General features: G+C 33.5%; 1 protein-coding gene across 6 annotated transcripts in view; it reads left to right on the forward strand.

The window, feature by feature from the left end:
* The window catches only part of Dscam3 (Down syndrome cell adhesion molecule 3), a 66,633-nt gene extending 40,338 nt beyond the window's left edge, over nucleotides 1-26,295 (forward strand). For 4 of the 6 annotated variants that reach the window (XM_070642132.1, XM_070642127.1, XM_070642126.1 and 1 more), the window contains 18 exons: nucleotides 2,384-2,533; nucleotides 7,043-7,281; nucleotides 7,340-7,572; nucleotides 12,101-12,228; nucleotides 12,300-12,400; nucleotides 12,502-12,838; nucleotides 12,979-13,410; nucleotides 14,180-14,749; nucleotides 15,509-15,737; nucleotides 15,830-16,443; nucleotides 16,954-17,259; nucleotides 17,744-17,857; nucleotides 18,067-18,966; nucleotides 19,220-19,337; nucleotides 21,328-21,749; nucleotides 21,806-22,202; nucleotides 23,226-23,417; nucleotides 25,396-26,295. In XM_070642132.1, the coding sequence (XP_070498233.1) occupies nucleotides 2,384-2,533; nucleotides 7,043-7,281; nucleotides 7,340-7,572; nucleotides 12,101-12,228; nucleotides 12,300-12,400; nucleotides 12,502-12,838; nucleotides 12,979-13,410; nucleotides 14,180-14,749; nucleotides 15,509-15,737; nucleotides 15,830-16,443; nucleotides 16,954-17,259; nucleotides 17,744-17,857; nucleotides 18,067-18,966; nucleotides 19,220-19,337; nucleotides 21,328-21,749; nucleotides 21,806-22,202; nucleotides 23,226-23,417; nucleotides 25,396-25,447 (5,534 nt within the window). In that variant the 3' untranslated portion in view covers nucleotides 25,448-26,295. Of the gene's footprint in view, nucleotides 1-2,383; nucleotides 2,534-7,042; nucleotides 7,282-7,339; nucleotides 7,573-12,100; nucleotides 12,229-12,299; nucleotides 12,401-12,501; nucleotides 12,839-12,978; nucleotides 13,411-14,179; nucleotides 14,750-15,508; nucleotides 15,738-15,829; nucleotides 16,444-16,953; nucleotides 17,260-17,743; nucleotides 17,858-18,066; nucleotides 18,967-19,219; nucleotides 19,338-21,327; nucleotides 21,750-21,805; nucleotides 22,212-23,225; nucleotides 23,418-25,395 lie in introns of those variants that run through there. The other 2 variants (XM_070642128.1, XM_070642131.1) reach the window with 2 other exon arrangements.

Raw genomic sequence — 26,295 nt, forward strand, 5'->3', positions numbered from 1 at the left:
TTTTTTCTGCCTTTACTACCCCCCACCATTTTCGGCATCACACTACCCATTGAATATATATTCTCATTGAAATTTATTTCGTGATAACATTTTCATATCCCATTCATTTCCATTATGTGTTTATATATATACTTTTGTTGCTAGCAATGGTTGTCAATGCTTTTTCATGTCAAAAAAGCACTGCTATTTTTATTTTGCAACTCTATGTCTCTGTCGTATGGGTCTATGACCGAAAACTCGACTGTTTCACTTCTCTTTTTTTTTCTACGATGAATTAAAATGTCAGGAAAAATGATGCTGCTTTTTATTCATTGTGAAAGCTAGGAAAGAAATGAATGAGTGGAAAAAAGAATCGCATATAAATTTTTGGGCTATTGTACTTTATCAAACGTTATGCTCCCATGATGTCCATGACTTCCGAATTTATTGGAGATGAGAAAAGGGTGTGTGAATAAAAGACTGACTTTTTTTTCTCTGTCGAAGCGCATCTCGATGTTTATTGACCCAATTATTGTCTATAGGGTTATATTCGTGGAGTTTGTGTAAAATTGAGGAAGAATTTAAAGGATTTAGAAAGGAAATGGATGGTTCAAAGTATTTTTAGATAGTCAAAGGTAAAGATAGACGATTGATTAAGCTTAAACAGACACAAAATATCGATTAAATGCTTTAATCTGAGGATAGAGGTTGTAATGGCGTTAGTCATGCCTACAATGCTACATATGATGATTGGAAGATCATTCTCTAGTGGGAATCGAACCCTCGTCCTCGACAGCTATCCCCAGTCTGTTGTCTAGCCACACGGTCATAAATAGCTTATTGCTGCACTGGCAGAATCACCTATATATGGCTCGTCTCCAGCATACCGTCCAAAATGGAATCTAAATTTAAATTCCTTCATAGATGCTTTGAGATGATCTATAAAACTATCGATTGCTGCACCATTTCTACCTTCAAACAAACTCCATACCATTCTATTCTATGCTATTTCTCAGAATCTACCCAAAAACTCCATCAACCAGCTTTAAAATTCTTTATCAGCATCTATAATCCTCATTCGCAAAAACCATAATTAATTCACTTATAAAAAATTTAATCTCTTCTGTTTAAAATCCAATTTTGAAATGAAAAAGCTATAAAATGGACTTAATTCTGTTCCGGGCATTAAGGTGATTATTGCCAAGGTTACGATTGTAGTTTCACATTTCACTCAGACTTTATTTTTGGATTAATTCATCACAAAAAAGCTACACGCATTTTCATAAATCCACAAATGTTTTGATGTTTTCCTTCAAAAAGCACACATTTTTTGCCCTCATCATGTGCTGTATGGATTGTATTTGATTATATTTTATTATTATCGATCGACTCTGTGACTTGATTTTTTTACTATTCATTCATTATTTGCAGTACTATCTATTTTAAACTATATATCCCCAGTCCAGTTTCACAATTCTCCCATCGCATTCATTTGAATTCATAGTATTAATATGCATAATGCATAAATGTGATGCCCCGGAAAGTTTCTCTCTCTCGTTCTCTGTGAAATCGATTTAATTAAAAATTTATGTGATGCTCAACATGAGCCATTTTCGTATGGCTTATGTTATTCATGCTGCATATCAGGGGTGTAGTCAGAATAGTCAGTATCCAATCCTCAAGATGATCTTCAAGTTCCCAAACCCTTAAGTCTCCAATCCTCAAGTTGACTATCAAGTCTCCAATAATCAAGTTGACTCTCAAGTCTACAATCCTCAAGATGACTCTCAAGTCTTCAATTCTCAAGTTGATTCTCAAGTCTCCATTCCTCAAATTGACTCTCAAGTCTCCAATCTCCAAGTTGACTTCCAAGTCTCCAATTCTCAAGTTGACTTTAAAGTCTCCAATCCTCAAGTTGACCCTCAAGTCTCCAATCTCCAAGTTAACCCACAAGTCTCCAATCTTCAAGTTGACTCTCAAGTCTCCAATCTTTAAGTTGACTCTCAAGTCTCCAATCCTCAAGTTGACTCTCAAGTCTCCAATCCTCAAGTTGACTCTCAAGTCTCCAATCCTCAAATTGACCCTCAAGTCTCCAATCCTCAAGTTGACTCCCAAATCTCCAATCCTCAAGTTGACTCTCAAGTCTCCAATTCTCAAGTTGATTCTCAAGTTGACACTCAAGTCTCCAATCCTGATTTCACTCTTGCTGTACTATTTATGTATGTATGAATGTTTGTATGATTATAATAACATTTTTGGGAACAATACACGACAGTGTCTATAGTAACATTAAAGAACATTATGCCAATTAGTACAAATTATAATTAATTCAATTTTTTATGTTATTTTTCATCTCACAAAACACAAAATAAATAAATAAAAAAAATTATAAAATTATACACAGGTGGTCGATACATCGTCACAAGTGGAAACGTTGACCTGTGCATACGCGTTGTCCGACCAGAAGATGCATCAAAAAAATTCACATGTCTAACAACAAATACATTGACTGGCGAGCGTAAACTAAGCGATGTTGTTATGTTATCGATAAAAGGTATGTATATACACTCTTGGGGTACATAATAGACTTAAAAGGGAGGTTCTGTGTGTGTAGCAATGAAAGAGAAAATAAATTGACGAGGCGCAAGGAAAGGAAGGGAAAAGGAAAGGAAAATAAATATTGATAAAAATCTAAATTGCGTTTTTTATGTCTTCACATTATGCCTTGAGGGAACTGATGAAAAGTATTCCTTATCACAAGACCACTATGTTTATGTATTTATACACGCTTTCTTTGCTGCTGTGTATACAAAACTGTCGTAAAGAGTTATTTTCCCCTTTTTTGCTTCCTTTTCACTCTTAAAGTTAATGATGATGTTTATGTAGCGGTGGGCTAAGGAACAGGAAATAAGTTATGATAGCATAATAGATTGATTAATGTCGCGCATCTATTACGGATGAATGGATTATGAAGTGTTAGTTTTGGGTATCTAAAGGTTTCCGGTTATAAATTTGATGTACTAGACGTACGGCTGTCAGTTTGGTGGTTTTTAGTTGGATATAAGTAGATTTACTTGATGGGAAATTATTTGCAGCTTGTGGATGGTCATTAAGTTCAATTTAAGTGATTTGAGTCTTGATTAATGTAGAAAGGATTTTAATACAAAATTTGTCGAGTCTGACTTGAAGACAGAATCACGTTGTACACGGTTTTTGACTTTTTCATGCCGTGTGGCTTTCAGGGATCAAATGGAGTTTGTACTCGACTCTTCCTTGAAATTTACGTATTTTTCCGATCTTTCCTTAAATTCAAATTCGAATAAATTTCGAATTAATGCCGTATGCCTTTCAAAAACTGTTGCTAGTTCCGCAAAACCACAAAAAGCTACCTAAATGTCCCGAATAGTATAAATTAGCTAATCGATCAAAATCGGCTGCTTGAGGCTGTTTGACTCTGACTAGGTACCGAATATGGTTTGAATCGCGCACCATGCTTGAATCAAATCAACTTGTTGCCAGATTTAGGATTAATTAACGATATTGTTTTTTTTTTGGTGTCAGTAATAGCCCGAGATCCACAAAAACTTAAACTCAAACTATTCAAAATCAACTAAAGCTTGAATAAAGCATCTAAACCCGGAGCTCGAAGTTGATCCGAGCCGACTTGACTCCATATAATTCCAGTCATTTTTTGAGCTTTCCTAAAAACCCATACTTTTCCAAAGCTCCCCATATACCTTCTAAACCAGCTTTCTCAATCATCTACAAAGGTATTTCATCACATTCCATAAACCTTAAAAAGCTTTCCTTTCACAAAGTCTAGACTCTCATTTGGCATAAACGACTATTCCCAAATAAGCATTATTCCCATTGTAAAAAAATAGCAAATGACATATAAAGATGGGGATAACTGTCGACAACGAAAATCTCTCTCTTAATTTTCAATTCAAAATTATCTTGTTGCCTTTAATAATCCTCATTTTCAGCTGCAATAAACCCACTCAATGTCATTTTGCTTTTGTGTGTTTATTTCCTATTTATCCATCGCTGTGAATTCTTCGTGATTCTAAATATAAGATTGAAAAACTCATTAAGTGACAAGAAAAGCTTTTTTCTTTTCTTTTATAGATAAAAAGAGGGAATTGTAAAGGAATCCCTTAGGATGAATTTTGGTGGAATTTTTTGAGGATGATTAAATTTTTTAGATAGTTAGCTGTTGCGAGGCAGAGCTTATTTGTTGATTGTTTGTCTCTGAAGTGTACAATGTAGTCAATAAAGTGACGAATCGCTGCAACGTTGTCGCGACGTCACCGCGACGTTGCCGCTTCATTAATGTAATATCCTCACTATGGCACTGTGACGAGCCTGATATGTCACTATGACATCTTCGCTATGTCACTGTGACGTCTCTGATATGCCACTGTGACGTCTTCGCTATGTCACTGTGACGTCTTCGCTATGTCACTGTGACGTCTTCGCTATGTCACTGTGACATCTCTGCTGTCACTGTGATGTCTTCGCTATGGCACTTTGACATCTTTGCTACCTTAACGTGACGTCTTTACTACTTCACTGCAAATACTGTAAGGCCACCGCTCCGTCACTGTGACAACGCCGCTACAGCAACGTCGCTGCGCCATCTCCGATACGTCGCCTTGATAACAGCACAATGTAAAGGTACCCTAAAGGCTTTGTGATGGCTGATTTTGGTCGATTTTTATGTCATTGTGCCTTTAGTATCAAAATAAACCACATAACTTACAATTTTCAACACCAAAATCTAGTCTCAATGAAACACTTCAAAAGTCCAACCCAAAATATACATAAAGACTTTCAAAACCCCAAAAAAGCGACATCCAAAGCCTTAAAAAAGTCTTCCACTTCAATATATTTTCATTACCTTCCATAACATCGACCTATTTTCCACAAAATTTAATTTTCATTCAACAAAAAAATTTTCCTCAAAAAATATCATCAAGGGAATAGAAAAGAAAAGCAGCCACACAATAAGCAATGTTGCAAAGTATAAGGAAGCAAAAGAAAAAAAAATTGAAAACTTTGTCACATAAAAAAAAGAAATTCAAGATATAGAAAAAAATGTCATAATTTCAAATGTGATCATCTCATTGAAGAACAAGAAGATGAGATGAGAAGGAAGTGGAAACGAGAATGAGGAAGAAAAAAACATCAAGTGGCACTGAGAGCATTTTTTTGTTCCTTTTCTTTTCTATTTCATTTGTGGATAAAAAGTACGATACTTACACTAAGCCGATATGAAGGCAATGAAATGACATAGAATACGGAGACGACACTCATTTCAATAATGAAAAGAAATGACTACAAAAAGAAATCAACAAGATGAAGTTGAAAGGATGTAAGATACAGAAAAAAAGAGTTGCATTGCAAGATCCAGATGTTGTAGATGAACATTTTTCTTTGTGAAATCTTAAAAAAGTTGTTTTTTGGTTCTTGGAAGGTTAAAGACTTCAGGAGTAATAGACCCGGTAATAGAGATCAAGTACTTCTGTGAAAGTTCAAATGGTTGGAAACTGTAAAATTTTTTAGAGCTTTTCAATCATGTTGGGTCAATTTGCTTTGATGGTAATTTCTAGAAATTCAAACTGTTCATTGAAATAGGGATTAAAATTTGTATGGCAACAAAATATCCATCAGGTTGTGAAAAAGTCACTCCGGATTACTCATATACTTCTTTTCGTGTATTTATTGACAATTTCTTGATTCTGAACTAGAAGCATAGCCAAAGAATTTTGCTAGTTTTCCAATTCTCTTCTGGCCCTCTTAGCTACGTACCTAAATTAACTCAGATGAACGCAAATTGTACCCATAGCATGTAAAAAATAGAATCATAAGAAAACTCAGAAAATTCATTGAGCATGCAAGAACTTAGCATGCTAATTTAAGCTAATATTACCTCTTTGGTATGTAGGAATTCAAATAGGATTAATAGTTTAAGTTAACATTCTGCAAAACTTCGAAATAATCCATCGATGGCTAAGTAGAAAGTGTATTCGACCAGAAATCGAGAGAGAACAATGGGTTCAAATCCTTCTCGAGATAAGCATAATCTCATAAATAATAAATGTCGAAAGGAATTGAATCCTGAAAATTTATCGAGTTCGGGATTTGGATTGAAAATTTCGGGATTTCCCGGGAAATTCAAACACCGATCCTGATAGCGAGAAAGCATAATCGAGATAATGAGAGTTTCTAAATTTCAAGAATGTAGCTTAAGATGTATAATTCATTGTCCATTGAAATCTATAATAAGGAGGATAATGATGTAATAAGCCTATAATTAAGGCGTCAATCACATGCCGCGCTATGCAATGATAAAAAAAAAGTAGGAAGCTTTCTGATCCTAATCGCTTATTAAGCTTAGCACTTAGCCGGTGGCTTAAAATTGACTTATTTTAACCGATTTGTGATTCTGTCGATAGTGATAGTAATGCACTTTGCTTCCGTAATTGGTTAAAAAGCGATTGTCAGTGATTGAACAAGCTTCAGATGGGAACTAAGAAAGGCCATGAATCACAGCTTATCTGAATTCCTATTTATTCAACATCTCTACATCATCCATTTGTCTCTCGATTTTTTACAAAATCACTACAACGCAATCAACAAATTCTAAACAAATAATAACCTTCCATTAACAATCTTTCCTACATACCTCAAACAGAACCAAATTCATCACATTCCAAACTGAAGCAGCAAGTGTTGTTGATTAATATTTCATATCCCATAAATTCACACATAAATCACTTTTCGAAAGTCGACAAGTAAGTTACTATCCTAAATAACTGGATTTACATATTCATGCTACACACACCGAGTATAGTAGAGTATTAAAAGGAACAGAACAAAAAAAAATGGGGGCAGAAGGGTTCAAGTTTTGAAATGTACTCTTGCATGTGACATTACAGCATCATTTTTTATTCAAAGATTCTCTTTTTATTTCTACTTCTTTTTTCCTCATCTGAATATTTGTATATGTGTCGTCATTCCGTACATAAAAACTGCTGCTACTCGTATGAAAATTGTACAGAAGCACCACAAAACATGGCTCCGCAATCGAGTCAAAAATCAATAATGGAAATAAGTGTAGATAGAGGTAGCAAAATTCATTTACCATGCAATATTCAGGGGAATCCACTTCCAATATATACATGGTATCGATTATCCGATTCCGGTTCATATTATTCGGTTCCATCGTCACAGCGTGTCATACCATCGCAAACCTTACTACTCATCAGAAATGTAGATGAGAGAGATGCTGGACGTTGGGTAAGGATTGGATATATATCCAAAAAAAAACTTAATTTTAACCTCAATTTATTTACAGATTTGTAAAGCATCGAATCCATATGGTGAACTAAAATTGGAAATTATCCTTAAAGTTCATTCTTATCTAACTGTTCATATGAGTCCACAACATCAGACAATTAATTCAGGCTCATCTGGTATTTTCAATTGTTCAATATCATCATCAACAGATACACAAGTTGAATGGTTTCATAATGGAAAATCCATTATTGGTGGTAATAGCGGTGACGAAGTTCAAGTTGGTGGAAGCAAGTAAGTTTAAATGATACATTATTAAAAACCAATTTTCCAATCTCATAATTTTATTTGAATCAAGTAAAAGTTTTATGTATTGTGGGTAGTATGTAATGGGTATGTGGATAATCTAGTCGTGGGAAAGTCTATGGGAAATTATTGATTTTTTTTGTGGGGAAATTGTGGTTACCTTCGGATTTATTTTTGATTTTGATAACAATGGGGTTGTTAACATATTGAGTGACGCGATAGTTGTAAAATAAATTCAAGTTGACATTGAGTTCTGTGGCTTTAAAACCAACTTAACCTCAATTTAAACTCAACCTAATCTCAATCTAACCTCAACCTAGCCCCAACTTAACCTCAACCTAACCTCAAACTAGCTTCAACTTAACCTCAACTTAACTTCAATCTAACTTCAACCTAATGTTGAGCTAACCTAAACATCAACCATTGCTCAATTTAACCTCAACCTAACCTTAAACTAACCTCAACCTAACCTCAACTTAACCTCAATCTTCAACACAGAGACCACGTGTTCGTTATTAGTAACCCGAAAGGCACACAAAGTGAAAAAATCGAAAAATAGTGTCCTCAGATTTTGCCCAATTCGACTAAAAGCCAGGGTCACGCTTGCCGGGAGACACAATTTTCTTACATTTTCATTCCATGTGCCTTACGTGCCTGAGTAGCACCGCATTAGAATCCGGTTTTTACTGTAAATTGTATCAAAACCAGCCGTCTTGGTGTTGTCAGAGTAACTGAAGTAAAAGTGCTCTAGTGAACACGTTGTGCTGTTCGGACTGCAAGCCTAAATCAAATTCAAAGCTAGATTAAGCTCCACTGTCCAATCTTCTTATAAAAATTACAAAACATTACCAAAGAATCTCAAAATAAAAATCTCAGACAAAAATCACATTTCAATCCATAGCTATTAAAATCCACAGAATATCCCATAATCATAAAGCAGAAATTTTATCTGCTATAAGGTCGTAGATAAATAGTTCTATATGAAAAACTCATTAATGAACATTTTTTTCCTCTCCTCATTTTCACATCTTTATATATTTTTTTGCCATCATCACATCACATCCGGCTGTCTATCCATTCCTACCCTTCTTTATACTTTACTGTTTGCTTTTCATTATAATCACCGTCGTTTCTCTCTCATAGCTTTGGTAATTCATGTAATAAAAAATAATATAGTAAGTGGAACATAGACAAAAGGGCATAAAGGAAGGACAAAAGAAGTAAAAAAGAGAGAAAAAGTGATGGGTTGGAGGGGATTAACATGTTCATAAAGTGCAAATTTGTTTTTAATATTCATCATTGAGGGGATGATGATGATAATAATAATAATGATGGGTGTTAGTAGACGGAGTTGAGGCATTATGGATATATATGTGCAAACAAAGAAAGGATTAAACTTTTGTCATGGAATATAAAGAAGAACGTCGAAAGATTTTTGATAATTACTAACCACTCCTCGATAATTTCTTTCATCATAAATTTATGTATGTTTTGTATGTCTTTATGAAGCTATTGAATGAGAAGCTTGTCTTCTTGTTTTATTCGTCATAATAATTATCATTATTGTTACTACTGCTGCAGAATTAGTGAAGGAGTAAATTATATTAGCAAAAAAATTTTATGGTTGGAATTATTCAATGTAAAATTAATTTTGAGTACAGACAAGCTAAGCAGTCAACGTCAAGTAATGCAAGATGATGGCTAGAAAATGAAATTATTGCATTTTTTGTGGATTAATTGAGCTTATTTAGACAACTATTTATCATCCACTTGCACTATTCGCTACATTAATCGATATAGCAGAGTCGCTAATATGACACCACGTCGCAGTAGACCAGAAATACGTATAGTCGCATGGGATAACTGTTCTGCGGCTACAGTTCGGTCCATTTTGATCAGTATAAGGACTAACTAAGTTAACGGATGCTGTTGGGATACTCAATTACTAATGTAGGGACAATGAAATTTTAAACTTGGAATAAGACTAACGAATAGGAGTCTATGGAAAGGGGACTAGAGATCGATACCAATACCCTGAAGTATATCTAGAGATTATCCTTGTAGTTACAGTTTTGGTCTCGATGTCAACTCCTTCTCAGTCTCGAAAGTATTTCCAACACTACTTCTAGCTCTTGATTAAGTTTATCTTTAGGTTGTCTAAAATTGAGATCACTTAATATTACATTGCATACCCAGGATGATCACGTTTCAAAATAAGTCCCCCAAAAATACCCAAACTAAACCTTAATTGACAATACCTAAACTCTTATGATCTTATTAACATTAATGCGATTACAAGTTCTCATCATTTTTACCACTAAAATATTTAATTTCCTCATGATAATGCAGACAAAATAATCCTCAAGATTTCTTCATTTCCCGCAAAAAAAAAATCAGTTTCAAATACGATACAAAACGAGTAACGAGTGAAAGTGAGAAAATGAGAATAAGATGAATTAAGTGGAAAAGTAATTAAATTGGATTAGATTTTATGAGAAAACGTTGATTTTCATGTCTGTTTTCTTATATTTAAGAGAAATTACAGAATTATTATTATTATTGTGGAATTTTTTGTCATCATTTTGAGGAGGGATATTAAGGAATGTTGGCTGTGGGGCATTGTAGCGTTCAAAGACAGAATGTACACTTAGTAGCTCTAATATGTTACTGAGTCCCGATTGCTTAATTAGAATATAGACCAGTGTTGTCCTAATTGTGTGCTGCGGGACACTAGTGCACAGCGGAAACTTTGAGAAACACCCTGAATCGGATGTTAAGTGCGGTTTTGGTCAACACTAACCTCCAAGGTATGTCGCGAACAACAAATTATTGCCTACCGCTGGTCCAGAGCTCTGAGACATTATATCGTCCGATTAGAGACTGTTCACTCAGGAGCTTCAGCATGTCACTGAGTCCGAAAAGCTAAATTATTCAAAATTGAGAATTTAGATCAGTGTTGTTAAACCTGTGTGACGCGACACACCAATGTGTGTGTTGGTATGTCGCCAAATTGCTTGGAAATGTCACAAACCCTATGTCGTATGCGGTTTCGGTCGAGGCTTACCATCAAGGTGAACCGGAGCTATGAGACATTGCAGAGTCCAACTAGAGTATGTCCATTCATTAGCTCGAGTATGTTACTGAGTACTGATTGCAACATCATTCAAAAATGAGAATATTGATTGACAAAACTTAGGAATAAGCCCTAAAAAACCATTTGATGACAATGTCCCACTTTTCATTAAGACACAATTAAGTGAATTTCTTAATGATTGCTTGAGGACAATGGAGATGAAGGGAAAGAATGACAATGAGAAGGCGTCAAGTTACGAAAATATTATCATAACTTAATTGAGTTGAGTTTGGAGCAGGGGGGAAATGCTGAGATATTTTGGGAACTGAAACATTTGTGAAAATATTATTTCTAAGAAAATTCAATCAGTTTTTAGACCGTGCCTTAATTTATCATTATAATTTGAACCCCTTAAAGAGCTCCACAACAATTTATCATTAGAGACAACACTGTTGGAACTCATTAAAATTTAATAACTCTTAATGAATTTTTCATCAAATATTTTTTTTTATTTATTTAGCGTTAAAAAGGACGCATGAAGACAAAAACTAGATTCATCAAATATTTTAATGGAGTTCCTCATTCAATATTCATTCTTGGAAATGATTCTCATTATTCTTTCACGGCTTCTCTCTAATTAATTATGAAATTAATTTTTAATCTAATTATTTTACTCTGACTGTGAAGAATATTGTGTAATTTTAAGCTATTGGGAGTAGAAATTTGAAATTTTGTAAGAAATTTTAAAAGATATTTGAAATTTTAAAAGAATTTTCAAATTTTAAAAGAAATTTTAAATTTTAAAAGAAATTTGAAATTTTAAAAGAAATTTCAAATTTTAAAAAAAATTTTAAAAGAAATTTCAAGTTTTAAAAAAAATTTTAAAATTCTAAACGAATTTTGAATTTTCAAATGAAATTTGAATTTTTAAAAGAAATTTGAAGTTTTAAAAGAAATTTGAAAGTTTAAAAGAAATTTGAATTTTTGAAAGAAATTTAAAATTTTAAAAGAATTTTGAAGTTTTAAAAGAATTTTGAAATTTTAAAAGAATTTTGAAATTTTGAAAGAAATTTGAATTTCTAAAAAAAACTGAAATTTAAAAAAAGTTTGAATTTTTTAAAGAAATTTGAAATTTTAAAAGAAATTTGAAATTTTGAAAGAAATTTAAAATTTAAAGAAATTTGAAACTTTCAACAAATTTGAAATTTTTGACGAAATTTGAAATTTTTGACGAAATTTGAAATTTTGAAAGAAATTTAAAATTTTAAAAGAAATTTTGAATTGAAAAAGAATTTTAAAGTTTTAAAAGAATTTTGGAAGAAATTTGAAATTTTTTCGAAAACTTTTGAAAAATGTTACAAAAATTCCAACTCAAAAGTTTGTTCCATTTCATCTTGAATTATTAATCTCCAACAACAACTTCTTTATTTCCTTTTGTTTCAGATTCACGCTAACCTCTCCAAACTCTTTACATATTAACGACGTTGGACAAGATGACAAGGGAATTTATCAATGCTTGGTTACAAGTCCTCGTAGCAGCATACAAGCAGCAGGTGAACTAAAATTGGGAGGTAAATAAACAACAAGCTTGAATTTATAATTGAGATTTATTATCGTAAAAATTTCACGTATTTACGCTCAGATACAATGCCAGAGATGATTTACAGATTCATCGAGCAGAATGTTCGACCGGGGCCTCATATTTCACTCAAATGTTCGGCACGCGGTACTCCACCGCCGCAGGTAAAAATGAAAATCATTTTCTTATCAGTTAAAAGGAAAAAAAAGGAACTGAAAATTTTGATTTATTGAATAAACTTTTTTCTTATGAATAATTTCCACAGTTTACATGGCTGCTCGATTCACAGCCAATACTTGACGTAACATCACTACACCGATACGCGATGGGACAATATGTAGATGTATCGGGTGATGTTATAAGTCATCTAAACATTTCACACGTTCGTGCTGATGATGGTGGAATGTATAATTGTATGGCAAAAAATAGTATTGGTGCTGTATCGCATGCAGCACGACTTAATATTTTTGGACCGCCTTATGTACGAGCTATAAGCCCTATTAAAGCAGTTGCTGCTGAGGATTTAGTCGTTTATTGTCCATTTGCTGGATATCCAATTGAAAATATTCGATGGGAACGTGCAGGAATTGAAATAACATCAAGTAAGTCAGCATGTAAAAAAATAAAAAAATTTTAATTTTCTTTCATCTGCATGAATTAATCCCAAATGGATACTTTTCATGCTGCATCTTATCACTAAACCCAAAATAATTTCATGCTTGACTTGTTAATTTCCCAATAGATTCACGTTATGTTGTGTCTAGTATCCAACAAGGAGGTTATCTTAAAATCAACCAAATCGATCCGCAACACGATGCAGGAAGTTATACATGCATCGTACGGTCGCGTAGCGGTGAAGAATCACGTCGTGATATTCAAATTAATGTCAACAGTCCACCCGTCATTGAAGCATTTACATTTCCAAAAAATATCCAAGAAGGTGGACGAGCTCAAGTTACTTGTGCTGTGTCATCGGGTGACATGCCAGTTTATTTCACGTGGCACAAGGATGGTTCGCCTTTATTATTAAGTCTTCAGGTGCTCGAGAAGAAGGAAGAATTCTTTTCACTTCTTGTTTTTAAAGATATTACAGCACGTCACAGTGGGAAATATACATGCTATGCTTCGAATTCAGCTGCGAAAGTAAACTTTACTGCTGAGCTGTTTGTTAAAGGTAAAGTTTGAATGATGTAATCGGGTGATGTCCTATGGGGAGATATGAAGTTGTTTGGAAGGTGACTTTGGTATTGGGGATTTTGAGGTTATGTTACTATTTTGAGGTTAGGTTACTATTTTAAGTATACTATGACTTGAATATACTATTTTAAGTATACTTTGACTTGACTATACTATTTTAAGTATGCTGTGACTTGACTATACTATTTTAAGTATGACTTGACTTTACAATTTTAAGTATACTATAACTTGACTATACTATTATAAGTATACTTCGACTTGATTATACTATTTTAAGTATACTTCTTATACGTTATTTAACAGTATACTATTTCATCCTATTTTGAGGATGTCTGCTTATAATGTACATTTGGCATTACATTAAATGCTTCCACACAATAGACTATACCCCATACTATGCCAAGAATGACAACAAACATTCCTCTAATCACAAAACATGTCAACAAATTTTTCTAACCTTCCATTTCCATTCCATTTCAATCAGTTAAAATCCTATAAAAAAATTTCCATACCAAAAGCCCTTCATGAAAGCTCTTAATTAAAAACCTCAAATCTGATTAAATTTCCCCTCAGGACAGCTTTCCGTACAAACTCGATGACAATTCAATGATAATAAATTACAACTCACCTTTTTGTATTTCTCTTTTAATCCTCTCTCTCATACGTAAACCCACTAAAATGACAAACATAAACACAAAACATACGCAATGTAATCAAAATACGCACACAAAAAAAAAAATGTTTAGTACCCCCTCAATGGACATTTGAGCCACAGGATACAAATGTGATGCTCGGCAATCCAATTGCCATAAATTGTGAGGCTAATGGATATCCCAAGCCAATAATAACATGGTTTAAAGGTAAAAGTAAATCATCAAAAGAATTTCAAGCAATTACAATGAGAATCGGTACAACACTTACGGTTAACTTTGCAACGACCGAAGATGAAGGATTTTATATGTGTCAAGCGAATAATGAAATTGGTAATGGATTAAAAAAAATAATTTATGTTAATGTCAATGAACCGGCAAGATTTGATTATGCCTCAAAGAATATATCATCACGTCGTAATGATCCCGTTGTGCTTAGTTGTCATGCGATGGGTGATGAGCCATTACATATTACATGGACGCATAATAGTAATCGGATTGATTTGAATAATTATCGTATAAATATTGCTGAGATGAAGACGGATGAGGGTGTACGTTCACAATTGTCGATAAGTCGATCGGATAGACATGATTCGGGAAAGTATAGATGCGTAGCGGAAAATCAATATGGGAGGAGTGAGCATTTGATATTTCTGGCTGTTCAGGGTGAGTTTATTGGAATTGTTTAGAATTTTGATTTTTATTACAAAATGTGAATATATAGATTATTATCCACACATTATTGACCAAATAAAACTACAAAAAAAGGATTAGAAAATTAGACATGACCTGGGATTGAACCCAAGACCTTTGGCACGTAAGGCCAACGTTCTACCATTTAGGCCACTGATACCATTTCACCGGTCAAAAATTTAGAGACCCAAAAAATAAAATAATTTGAATTTTTAAATGTTTTAAGGGACGAAACCATTTGAAACCTTTTGTATTCAACTTTTGCCACTTTTTTGCTCACTTTACCGTCAATTTGACATTGGAATATCCTTTTACTTCCATTTAAATCGCAAAATACTTTTCGAAGTGAGAAAAATTTTCAAAAATTTGTCAAATTTCGATTCAAATTTCAAAAGTCGGTTAAACATTTTATGATTTATATAAAGATTATTGCTACTCAACTCTGTATCTTAGCAATTGATTAAAATTGATAACTAAACAAAATAATCCTCAAAATTATAAAATATTATGAATTTTAAGCTTAAATATTTTAATAATCTTCATGTATCCATTTATCACTAAAATCTATCTAATTATCTGTAACAAATTGATAAGTTCACATAGCAACGTCCAATACATTTTGATTTTAATCTTCTTCCTTCTCACGAATAGAATCAAATTTACTAATTCCAATTAGCACAAAAAAATCTTTTACTTCTTCTTAAAACCCAATTACATAATTATCATTAATAGAAAGTCCTGATGCGCCATCGAATCTCGAAGTGCTTGAGGTTAAAAGTCGAACGGTAAAACTCTCATGGAAACGACCTTATGATGGCAATTCACCCGTACTATCATATTTAGTGCAATATAAACCGCTAAAATCATTACATGAGCAAACAGTCATGCCAACAACAGACGAAGAATGGAAAGGTCCGCACATATCCAATTTAACTCTACCATCTGTCGGCGTAGCAACGAGGTATGGATAAAGTTTATTCTATTATTATTTATTTGCAAGTCATTTCATGAAAAATAATATTTCATTTCATTTGCACACCTACAAATATAAAGTTATGATGGTGTTCAACGTGAACAAGCAACAATTGGTGGTTTACATCCATCAACGACATACTTGATGAGAATGCTTGTTGTTAACGAGATTGCTAGATCGCCATATACAGATTCTATTGTTATTAAGACACAAGAGGAAGCGCCAACAGAAGCACCTCATAATATTCAAGTCCAAACTGGTAATGTCGGTGAATTGATTATAACATGGCAGTTGCCACAGAAGTTGTCATGGAATGGTGAACTTCTTGGCTATCATGTTAACTTTACCGAAGAGAAGCACAATAACATAAATTATAACAACTCAAATAGAACTGTTAGTAAGACAATCACAGTACATGGATGGGCGACCACAAAATCAATAATTACTGGCTTGAGAAAATTTACAAAATATTCGATACGCATACGTGCGTTTAACAGTGTATCGCCAGGACCATGGTCGGCATCTGTAATTGGAACAACATTGGAAGGCGTACCCGAGTCAGCACCACAAAATGTTAACTGTACAGCACTCTCATCACAGAGTATAAAAATATCATGGCAAGAGCCTCCGATACAATTTCATGGTGGACTAATTCAAGGATATAAAGTTCTTTATCGACCGTTGGTCAAGCAACGTAAGTTTCTTTTTATTAAATTTGTTTTATTTGTTGCTTTCGTGTTAAGGTGGATGGATGGGATTTTTAGTTGAAGCAAAATGTTTGCATCATTTGGAGCAAAGCTTTGCATCATTTGAAGCAAAATTTCGCATCATTTGAAGCAACACTTTGCATCATTCAAGCAAAACTTGCATCATTGAAGCGAAATTTTGATTTGCAAAACTTCGCATCATTTGAAGCAACTTTGCATCTTTGAAGCAAAACTTCGCATCATTTGCAAAACTTCGCATTATTTGAAGATTGTTGAAGCAAAACTTCGCAAACTTTTCAAATGCAGCATAACCTTCAAAAAACATTCATCCCTAACATTTCCCAATGGAAGTCTCTCACCAAACACATTTTTCTTTCCCTTTCCAATTGAATCCTTCAAAAATGATTTATTACTGATACTATTTATAAGTAATAACATCTAAATTATCACTTCTTCTTTTTCCATCTTCCCTTCTTGATTCTCTTATTTTTTCACAGTAGAGTTCACAGCAAGTGAGGTAAAACGAACATCCAACATGGAAACCTATTTGCATGGACTTATGAAGGCAACAAATTATTCGATACGTGTATTAGCATTTACAAGTACGGGTGATGGTCTACACTCTATACCGATTTATTGCACGACGGATGAAGATGTCCCTGAGGCACCTGCTAATATTAAAGCGTCTGCATTAACAGCTGAATCGATTTTAATATCGTGGCTTCCACCAATACAGAGAAATGGAATGATTATACATTATACGGTCTACAGTAAAGAGTCTGATCGAAAAGGGCAGACGAGAAGTAAGTAAAAATGTTATGGGGAAAATTTTTTTATGTTTGTTAGCATGATTTTCATGATGATGTGGCTGTTTTTGGGTGATACTTTTAAATTGACTTTATTTGTTGGGAAGTTTTGTTAAGAAAATGATGAAAGTCTTTAAATCTTTAAGAATTAAAGGTTTAAATGAGTTTTGTTAGGCTTTTGCCACTTTTTTCTATCAATTTCACTCATAAGTTGATTTGGATATGCTTTAGTTTTGACTATTTTTGGAAAATACTTTTCGAAGTGGGAAATTTTTTCGGATTTTTTGGAAATTTGAATTCATTTTGATCGTTATTTTTCAATGATACTATGATTTGATATTTTGCCTCGCAAGGACGTTTTCTTTTGGAATATTAAACAAATTTCACTCAAAAATACCTGATTGATGCCTTATTCCACTTAACCTTTATAAACTTTCTCTTTTTCAATTTTAATAAATTTTTTTCAAAATAATCTTTAAAGGTAATATGGTGCGCGTTGATGAAAATGGATTTCCATGTACATTTGAGGCAAGAAATTTATTGGAGAATAAAAAGTATGATTTTTGGGTCACCGCCTCAACATCTGTCGGAGAAGGTAAACATTATTGATTGAATATTGAAAAGAGGATTCGTTTGAAGAATTTTTGGAAAAAAAGGCAAAAAATTTTCCTTCTCAGAAGCAGTTCATTGATCCTTAAGAATTTAATTTTTTTCCGCCTCAAACGAATCTTCAGCTTCAAAAAAAAAGAAGTAATTAAAATCACATTAACATTTCTCTCATCATCATGTTTGCACATACATTAGGTGAACCAACAGCCCTCATCACCCAAATGACAAACACGAGAGCACCAGCACGTATTGCATCATTTTCGCAGACCATTAAAGTTCCGGTTGGAACAACATTGATGTTAGAATGTCTAGCTGTTGGGAATCCCACACCACGTGCACGATGGCTAACTCGTGATCGTCCCGTCACATTCAGTCCATTTTACGAAGTAACGACAGAGGGTCATCTAAAAATTCACAGTGTGGAACCGAGCTTGAGCGGAAATTACACATGTTCAGCAAAAAATCTTTTTGGTGAAGATGAAATTTATTATACGGTTGTTGCACTCAAACCACCCGCACCGCCACAACTAAACGTACAATTTGCAACAAGCGATAGTATAAAATTGAAATGGGAGGCACCTGAAAGCGGTGGTATTGCTATACTTGGCTATATTATACTATATCGTGTGACAGGTGAAACGTGGTCGCGAGTGGAATTGACACCGGATCAAACGAGCTACACGCTGGGTGGCCTTAAATGCGGAACGCAATATATCATGAAGATATCAGCTCACAATAAGGTCGGTGATGGACAGGCATCCGATGAGATAAATGTATGGACGAAAGGAAAAACACCGCAAGCACCGGAGGAGAAAGACTTCCTTAAAGTCAACACAACATGCCTAAATTTGTTGTTGTCATCATGGAATAATGGCGGCTGTCCCATATCACATTTCTCAATCGAATATCGATCACTTGGTGAAATTCGTTGGACGGTCGTATCATCAGACACATCAAGTTTAGATGGCAACAAAGATTCACTTGTATTTTGTGATTTTAAGCATGCCAGTTGGTATCAATTGAGAATATCGGCAAAAAATGAGGCCGGAAAGACATCCATTCAATATAATTTTGCGACAACGACATTGAGTGGAGGTAAGTGTGCACAGAGGAAATAGGAAATGGAAAAAAAAAATATAAAAAAGAGAGATTTGTGATTGAATTCACGTTGACTAAAGAGATTACAAATGTCCATCATCCTATATACTACATTATATAATAATAATATTGAAAAATTAAATTGAATTTTTTTTATCATCGTTCCTTCTTGTTCCTCCTCATCATCATCGTCATAGAAAATTGAAAAATTAAATTTTTTATATCTTCTTATCTTCTTGTCCTTATACAGAACCGGTCCCAATGCCAGAATATTTCCCTGTGGATGATGTCGAAAGCGTACCTATTGATGGAAATGATTGGATGCTCTTAGCAGTCTGCATAATTTTATCCATTTCATTTTGTATGGTGTAAGTAGAAATTGAACAAAAATGTCTGTTAATTATGCAGCAGACGTGAATGTAATTACATTTTATTATGAAAAAAAAAAAAAAATTGTATAATAATTGACCGGTTAACAGAGAGAAATGAAATTGATTATTAGTTTTAATGAGTTGTTGGATCTGAAGGGTAATTGTGAATGTTGAATTGGAATACGGGGAAATTTTACACTGACAATTTGGATAATTGTGATGAGTGCTTGTGATTGGTATGATAAAAATTAGTTAATTTTTTAAATTAATTTGATGAAATGTGATGAAGGCTTCATTAAAGTTTAGTTTTAAACATCAATCCACCTAATAATCAAATTTCGTCCAATACTACAGATCTGCAGTCTTGAACGAACTGTAAGGTACAGTCGAAAACTGCAGGCTGGTCCATCTAAAATGCAGAATGGCGGTTCTTGGACGATCCTTACAAACTTATAAGTCTAGCAATTGTAAATCACAGTGAGTCGAATCTTAATGGCTCGTTGGCCGAATGGTTTAGAACCATCGGACTTAATTATTACACTCCAGCGATCATGGGTTCGAAACTCGGCAGGAGAAATTTTTCACTTGTCCTTTTTTGAATCATGAGCACTGAAAACGCTGCTCACAGTTTCCCTTTGTAGGATGCAGACAGTAATGTAATCAAAAGTTTGGTTCTGGACCCAATTTTAAACTGTAAGCCTTAGTTTGAGCAGTGGGTCTGGAGAACGCTTCACTTGTTTAACTATCATTAGTCTTGTAAGGCATAAAACGTGCAGCAATACATCTTAAGATTTAAACAGCTAAAGTTTGCGTTCTTAGATGTCTACCTACCAGAGTCCGTCAGAATTGTCGTCTCGGGTTGACTAGACTTCACTAAAATTCAAGTCGACTTCAAGCTCTGCTATCTCCATACCAAAATTATGAATAAATAAGACAGGGCCAGAAAATAGGGAACAGTAACCAGAAACCGCAGAGGACAGATAAGCCAGGGGACAGCAAAAACTGGCGTTTGACCCTCAACCACTGCATCCCTTCCCTGAATATTCTCTTGAAATAACATTCAAGTCCTTGTCAAGTCCCAAAACATTTATTTCAATTTTTAAACCAATTTACACAACATTTGCATTTCCCAGTCCTCAATAGCATACCTTAAACACACCACAGCACTCAATTTAATTAACCTAATTGACAATACTCATCGATTGATTTTTGTACAGCACTCAACCATAAAAAAAATCTTTACTGTAGTACAGCAAAAAATCATAATTGTCTCTGCAAGTTTAACAGAAGCACAAAAAAGCTCAAAAAAATCTCCCCTCAGTTAGTAAATTTCTCCTTGTCGGCTTGCCAATAACTTTTTTTTGTACATAAGGCATGCCGAATCGTAAAAAAATGTGTACCGAAGGAAACAACATAATAATTTATTGCCCTCTCAATCAATGATTCAATGAGAGTCCTTTCGAGAAATTTTTTTATAGTCTTTTTGACCAAAATAGAAGAAAAAAACTTCTTCTTGACGATATTTTATTATTGGACATGGAAACATGAACAATTTTTTTTTTCATCATTTGACCGCAATTTTTATAGACTTTAATTTTTTTGTGATAGCAAATGTCATGATTTGAGCCTTTAAATCATTTTTAGGACAATTTATTTTGGGGTAAATGAGTTTTTTTTGTCATTTTGATGAAAATTTTGTGTTAAATTGTGAGATGTTGGACATAAAGATGTTGTTTTATTAGTTTTGCCATGTTTTTCTGTCAAATGCTTTAGTTTTTGTAACAATTTATGCTTTAATTTAGGAAATATTGCGGAAAAACTTTTCGAAGTGAGAAAAAAAGCCACGCTTTTCATTTTATAAAATTCAAATTCTGAAAAGTCGTTAAACATTTATCTACAATCAACTCTTAAAAATCGCCATAAAATCACATTTATCTCAATTCTCCCAACTTTAATAATCCTAAATCTCTCTAATTTGTCCTAACAGATTTGTCATTCTCCGGTATAAAGGTTCCGTTTGTCATCCAACAACAGATCATTATGAGTCTCATACAATACCAAATGATATTAAAGATGAACATGACAATCGACGTAATCAACAAGTTTATACAGCATCGCCTGTTAAAATTATTGATAAAGATAATGATTCAGAAATGTACGAGATATCACCTTATGCTACATTTTCTGTAACGGGTGGAAGGACAGTTGTACAAGGACATTCAAAGACACCAACAAGAGGTGCTCATACACCATCAGCATTAGATTATACCATGCAATTTAAGACATTTGGACATCCTGAAGGTGATTTAGATCTTAATGCTACAGCTTATCCAATCTTACCGAGCAGTGGCTTTGGACATGTCAAGGGAAAATCATCATGGCACAAGCAACGTTACTATAATACAGATGGTAGGGATTAATGTTGTATATGAGAAGCATTTATATTAATTTTTATGTCATATTAGATGATTCTACACTTAGTAAATCAATGACGGTTGTCGCAAGCAGTGCTCGACTACGAAATGCTCGTGATAATAATCAAAGTCAAGAGACAAGACTGACAACACGTGGCAATGGTGGTGGTAATCGTTCAAAGAATCACCATTCGAAGGGTGGCTCTGAATCTGATACAAGTCTTAGTCCGACCAATGAATTTAGTAATGCACCAACTTATCGTATACCCGTCAAGCATTCACGTGATTTATTTCGACCTGATTCAAGTACTGAGTCGAATAATGATAATTCGCCGATAAGAGAACGACGAAGTAATACACCCCGACATATAAATAATGAGAAGAGACCAAGGGCAACGAGAGATTCAAATAATTCACGTTCTATGGACATGCTGCAAAGTAACAACAGGTAGTTCAGGTACCTGATAGAACAGAAAATTTAGCACTCAAAAAACATTAAAATCGAGAAATTTTGTTCCTAATACCTTTTTTTTTCTTTCTTATTCTTCTGTCTATTTGATGTAATTAGTCTTATGGTAGACATTTTTTGCTTCTGGCTTTTTGATTTTACTTCTTCTTATTTTGATTCATTTCAATTTCCATTAAGCAACTTTTCTCTCTCTAACTTCTATGTAATTACATAAATGGAAATCGAACTTTCTTATTTCTTATTTTTGGGTTTTTTCGGAAAGAACTTTTGTGGCATTTGATTTGTATTGACAGATTATATATTGAAAAGGAAATGAAACCCGCGTGTTTTTTCTATTAAAAATTAAAATTGGAATGATTTGGAAGGTTTCTGGAGGCTGAAATGTATTTTGATTGAGTTTTGCCACTTTTTAATGTTAGGAAAAGCTTGTTTGAGGTTAAAAAGTTAGCTAACTTTGAAATTATTGCAGAAAAACTTTTCGAAGTGAATAAATGTTTCAAAATGGCGGTTTCAAAATTTTTAAATTTGAAAAATCCGTTAAGAAGGGTAAGGAAATGAAACCCGCGTGTTTTTTCTATTAAAAATTAAAATTGGAATGATTTGGAAGGTTTCTGGAGGCTGAAATGTATTTTGATTGAGTTTTGCCACTTTTTAATGTTAGAAAATCAAGTTTAAGGTCAAAAAGCTAGCTAGTCTTGAAGAAATTGCAGAAAAACTTTTCGAGGTGGAGAAAATTTTGGTCAAAAAATTTTTGAATTTCAAAAATCCGTTAAAAACATCTGTCAGAATTAAGCTTTACTATAAAGCATTTAAGATAACTTTCCAACTTCCAATCCACATAAAAGTAATGATTGATGATTCCTTTCGATTTATATTAAAGCAAATAAGAAAGATTGAGTTTCATTTATCAACAAAAAAAAAAGTTCTTCATTAATTTCAACATTTCTTTTTCCTTCATCTTCCTTTTCACCCTTTTTTCTTCTTCTTTTCATTCCGTTATAGCACCGACAGTGAGGTTAATCTCGAGGAAGCCATGAAGTTTCGTCCACCAAATGGCTTTTCCGATTCAAGAGAATTTAGTGAAGCGGAATGTGATCGAGATCATGCCCTTGATTTGGAAGTTCAACAAGCATTGGCAAATAAAATGAATGGAAAAATTCAACATGAGGAAATAACCTCACTGTTAGTTGCAAGGTAAGGGACGAGACTCTTTTTTTTATTTTTTGTTCATTTCCTTTATTTGAATAGGAAAATATTGACGATGATTTTGAGATTGTATATTGAGGAAATTAAAGTGGATAGAGAATTTTTCGAAGCGAGATTTTAGAATTGTATTCTGAATTTGTGGGGTGGGGGGAAATTGGAATTGGATAGAAAATCAAAGCACTGCAAGCATTTTCTAGAATTTTATAATGAGAAGAATAAATAGCTTTTTGTAAATTAACAATTTCTATATTTATTTCATCTTGAAATGATTGCACGTGGCTTAAATTGTAGATAAATTGTATAGATCAGCTAATTACAGCTGTCTACAATGTTTTAGATGTAATCTATCTTAAAATTAACGTACCTGAATAGCACAAGTCGGTTAATCGATTGAAATTCCAACACCATGATAAAGACACGTCAGACCTGACACCATGCCAGATTCACGTCAGACCTGACACCATGCCAGAGTCACGTCAGACCTGACACCATGCCAGATTCACGTCAGACCTGACACCATGCCAGAGTCACGTCAGACCTGACACCATGTCAGATTCACGTCAGACCTGACACCATGCCAGAGTCACGTCAGACCTGACACCATGTCAAGGTCACGTCAGACCTGACACCATGTCAAGGTCACGTCAGACCTGACACCATGTCAAGGTCACGTCAGACCTGACACCATGTCAAGGTCACGTCAGACCTGACACCATGTCAGAGTCACGCCAGATCTGACACCTTGCCAGAATTACACCAACCAGGTAACATTCCGAATCGATTAACCAACTCAAGCTCTTCAAGATAGCTTCCTATGACCAGTTACAGGCTATAAAATAATAATAAAATTATTTTCACATAATCAAATCAATTTCACAATTGATCAAATCAATCAAAAGCTTAAAAGCTTTCAATTTCAGTAATAATTTAAAATATCCCAACTCAAATACAGATATTTTGTTGTCATACTTTCTTCTTATTTTTGATAATTTCTTTTTATATACAAAGTAAATTTTCTTCTCAATATTCAATATTAAAATCTAATAACCTGGAAAATGAGTTTTTCTTCTTCACTAAAACGTTTAGTATTTTGGAATAAATTTCTCGTTATTCTCGTCGTTGTGAGAAGGTATAGCTGGATTTTTATGAAAATGGGGGGTTTTGGAGAGAATTTGGGTTGGCTGGGTCATAGTTATAAGTAGAATTTAAGATTTTCAGGGTAGGACAAACAACGTTTAGTTTCAGGGGTATTCAATTTTGAAGGGGTTTTCAATCTTAAGGTGAATTCAATTTTAAAGGGGTATTCAACTTTAAAGGAATGTTCAACTTTAAAGGGGTATTCAACTTTAAAGGGATATTCAACTTTAGAAGTGTAATCAACTTTAAATGGGTATTCAACTTTAAAGGGGTGTTCAACTTTAAAGGGGTGTTCAACTTTAATGGGGTATTTAACTTTAAAGAGGCATTCAACTTTAAAGGGGTATTCAACTTTTTAGGGGCATTCAACTTTAAAAGAGTTTTCAACTTTAAAGGGATATTCAACTCTAAAGGAGTATTCAACTTTAAAGGGGTGTTCAACTTTAAAGGGGTGTTCAACTTTAATGGGGTATTTAACTTTAAAGGGATATTCAACTTTAGAAGTGTAATCAACTTTAAATGGGTGTTCAACTTTAGAGAGGTGTTCGACTTTAAAGGGGCTTTCAACTTTAAAGGGGTACAGAACTAGTGAAATGCAATCTCAGAATATACTAGGGGTACGCAGATTATGGATAAATGGAATTTTAAGAGTACCCAAATTAAAATTTTAGGTTATATAAATGTCAATATCCTAATCAGTATATGCGCTTTATCCACTATTCTTTCCTCTCAACTCACATTATATACATAATGTAAATTTAAGCACAAGAAGAAAATCCAAAAAAAAATTCTCAATATTTATTTTTCTGCTTTATTGTATTTTTAATAGGTATCATGAGAAGAAGGAACAAGAGCGTAACGAGTACACAATTCATGTATGAAATAATATAAGGAAATTCACCGTCTTATTGCAAACACGACAAGCGGCAGTAAAAAAAAATTATTTTTTTTTTTTGAGTTCAATCTCACTTACATTACGAATAATAAATAAATATCTGACATCGTACAAAAGCAAAGAACACGAAAATGGAAATCTCAAAGAGGAGCAAAAAAGAAAAGAGGAAAAAATGTAATGAAAATGTTGCCATGAAACGCGGCACGAAAAATCTTCTTCTGTTTCACCGGGAAATTGCGTTTTTCTTATTTCCATTTTTTTTTTTTATCAATTGATCTGGTACATGCAAATAAATTAAAATGTAAACTGAATCGTTGCTTCAAAGAGATGATGAATGTTTGCGGAATGATTGAGATAGGCGGGAATCTTTTTTTTTTCTGTGGGAATTACGTCAGTGTAGCAGAAAATTCGTGTAAGACTTTTAAAGTTGAAAATTGGATAAATTTTGAGGTTTTTTGTTGAAAAAGTTGGAGTTAAGCTTTAGTAAAGTTATGGAATGTCTTGAATTAACGAGTGTGGAATGAAATTTGACTCAAAAACTAGATTAAAATAGATTTTTTAACAATTTTGATTTTTGGCGGTAAAGCATTGTTTACAATCTCACTTGACGATTTTGATCTTTAATATTCAGCTTAATTTGAAGTTTTATTGAACTTTTCTTATTGTAAACTGTTTATAATTAGTGAGCAAAGCTATTTTCATTATAAATTAGTAGTATTTATACTTTAAAATCATAAATTTCATCATTTTAATAACTAAACAACACTCTCAGTAACGACGGAAAAATTCAAATTTCAAACAACCGTTAATGTTCTTCCACACTTGAATATTTTA

The sequence above is a fragment of the Chironomus tepperi genome, unplaced genomic scaffold (assembly GCF_022539635.2).
Source record: "Chironomus tepperi strain 1889 unplaced genomic scaffold, CSIRO-AGI_Ctep_v1 contig_262, whole genome shotgun sequence".
NCBI lineage: Eukaryota > Metazoa > Arthropoda > Insecta > Diptera > Chironomidae > Chironomus > Chironomus tepperi.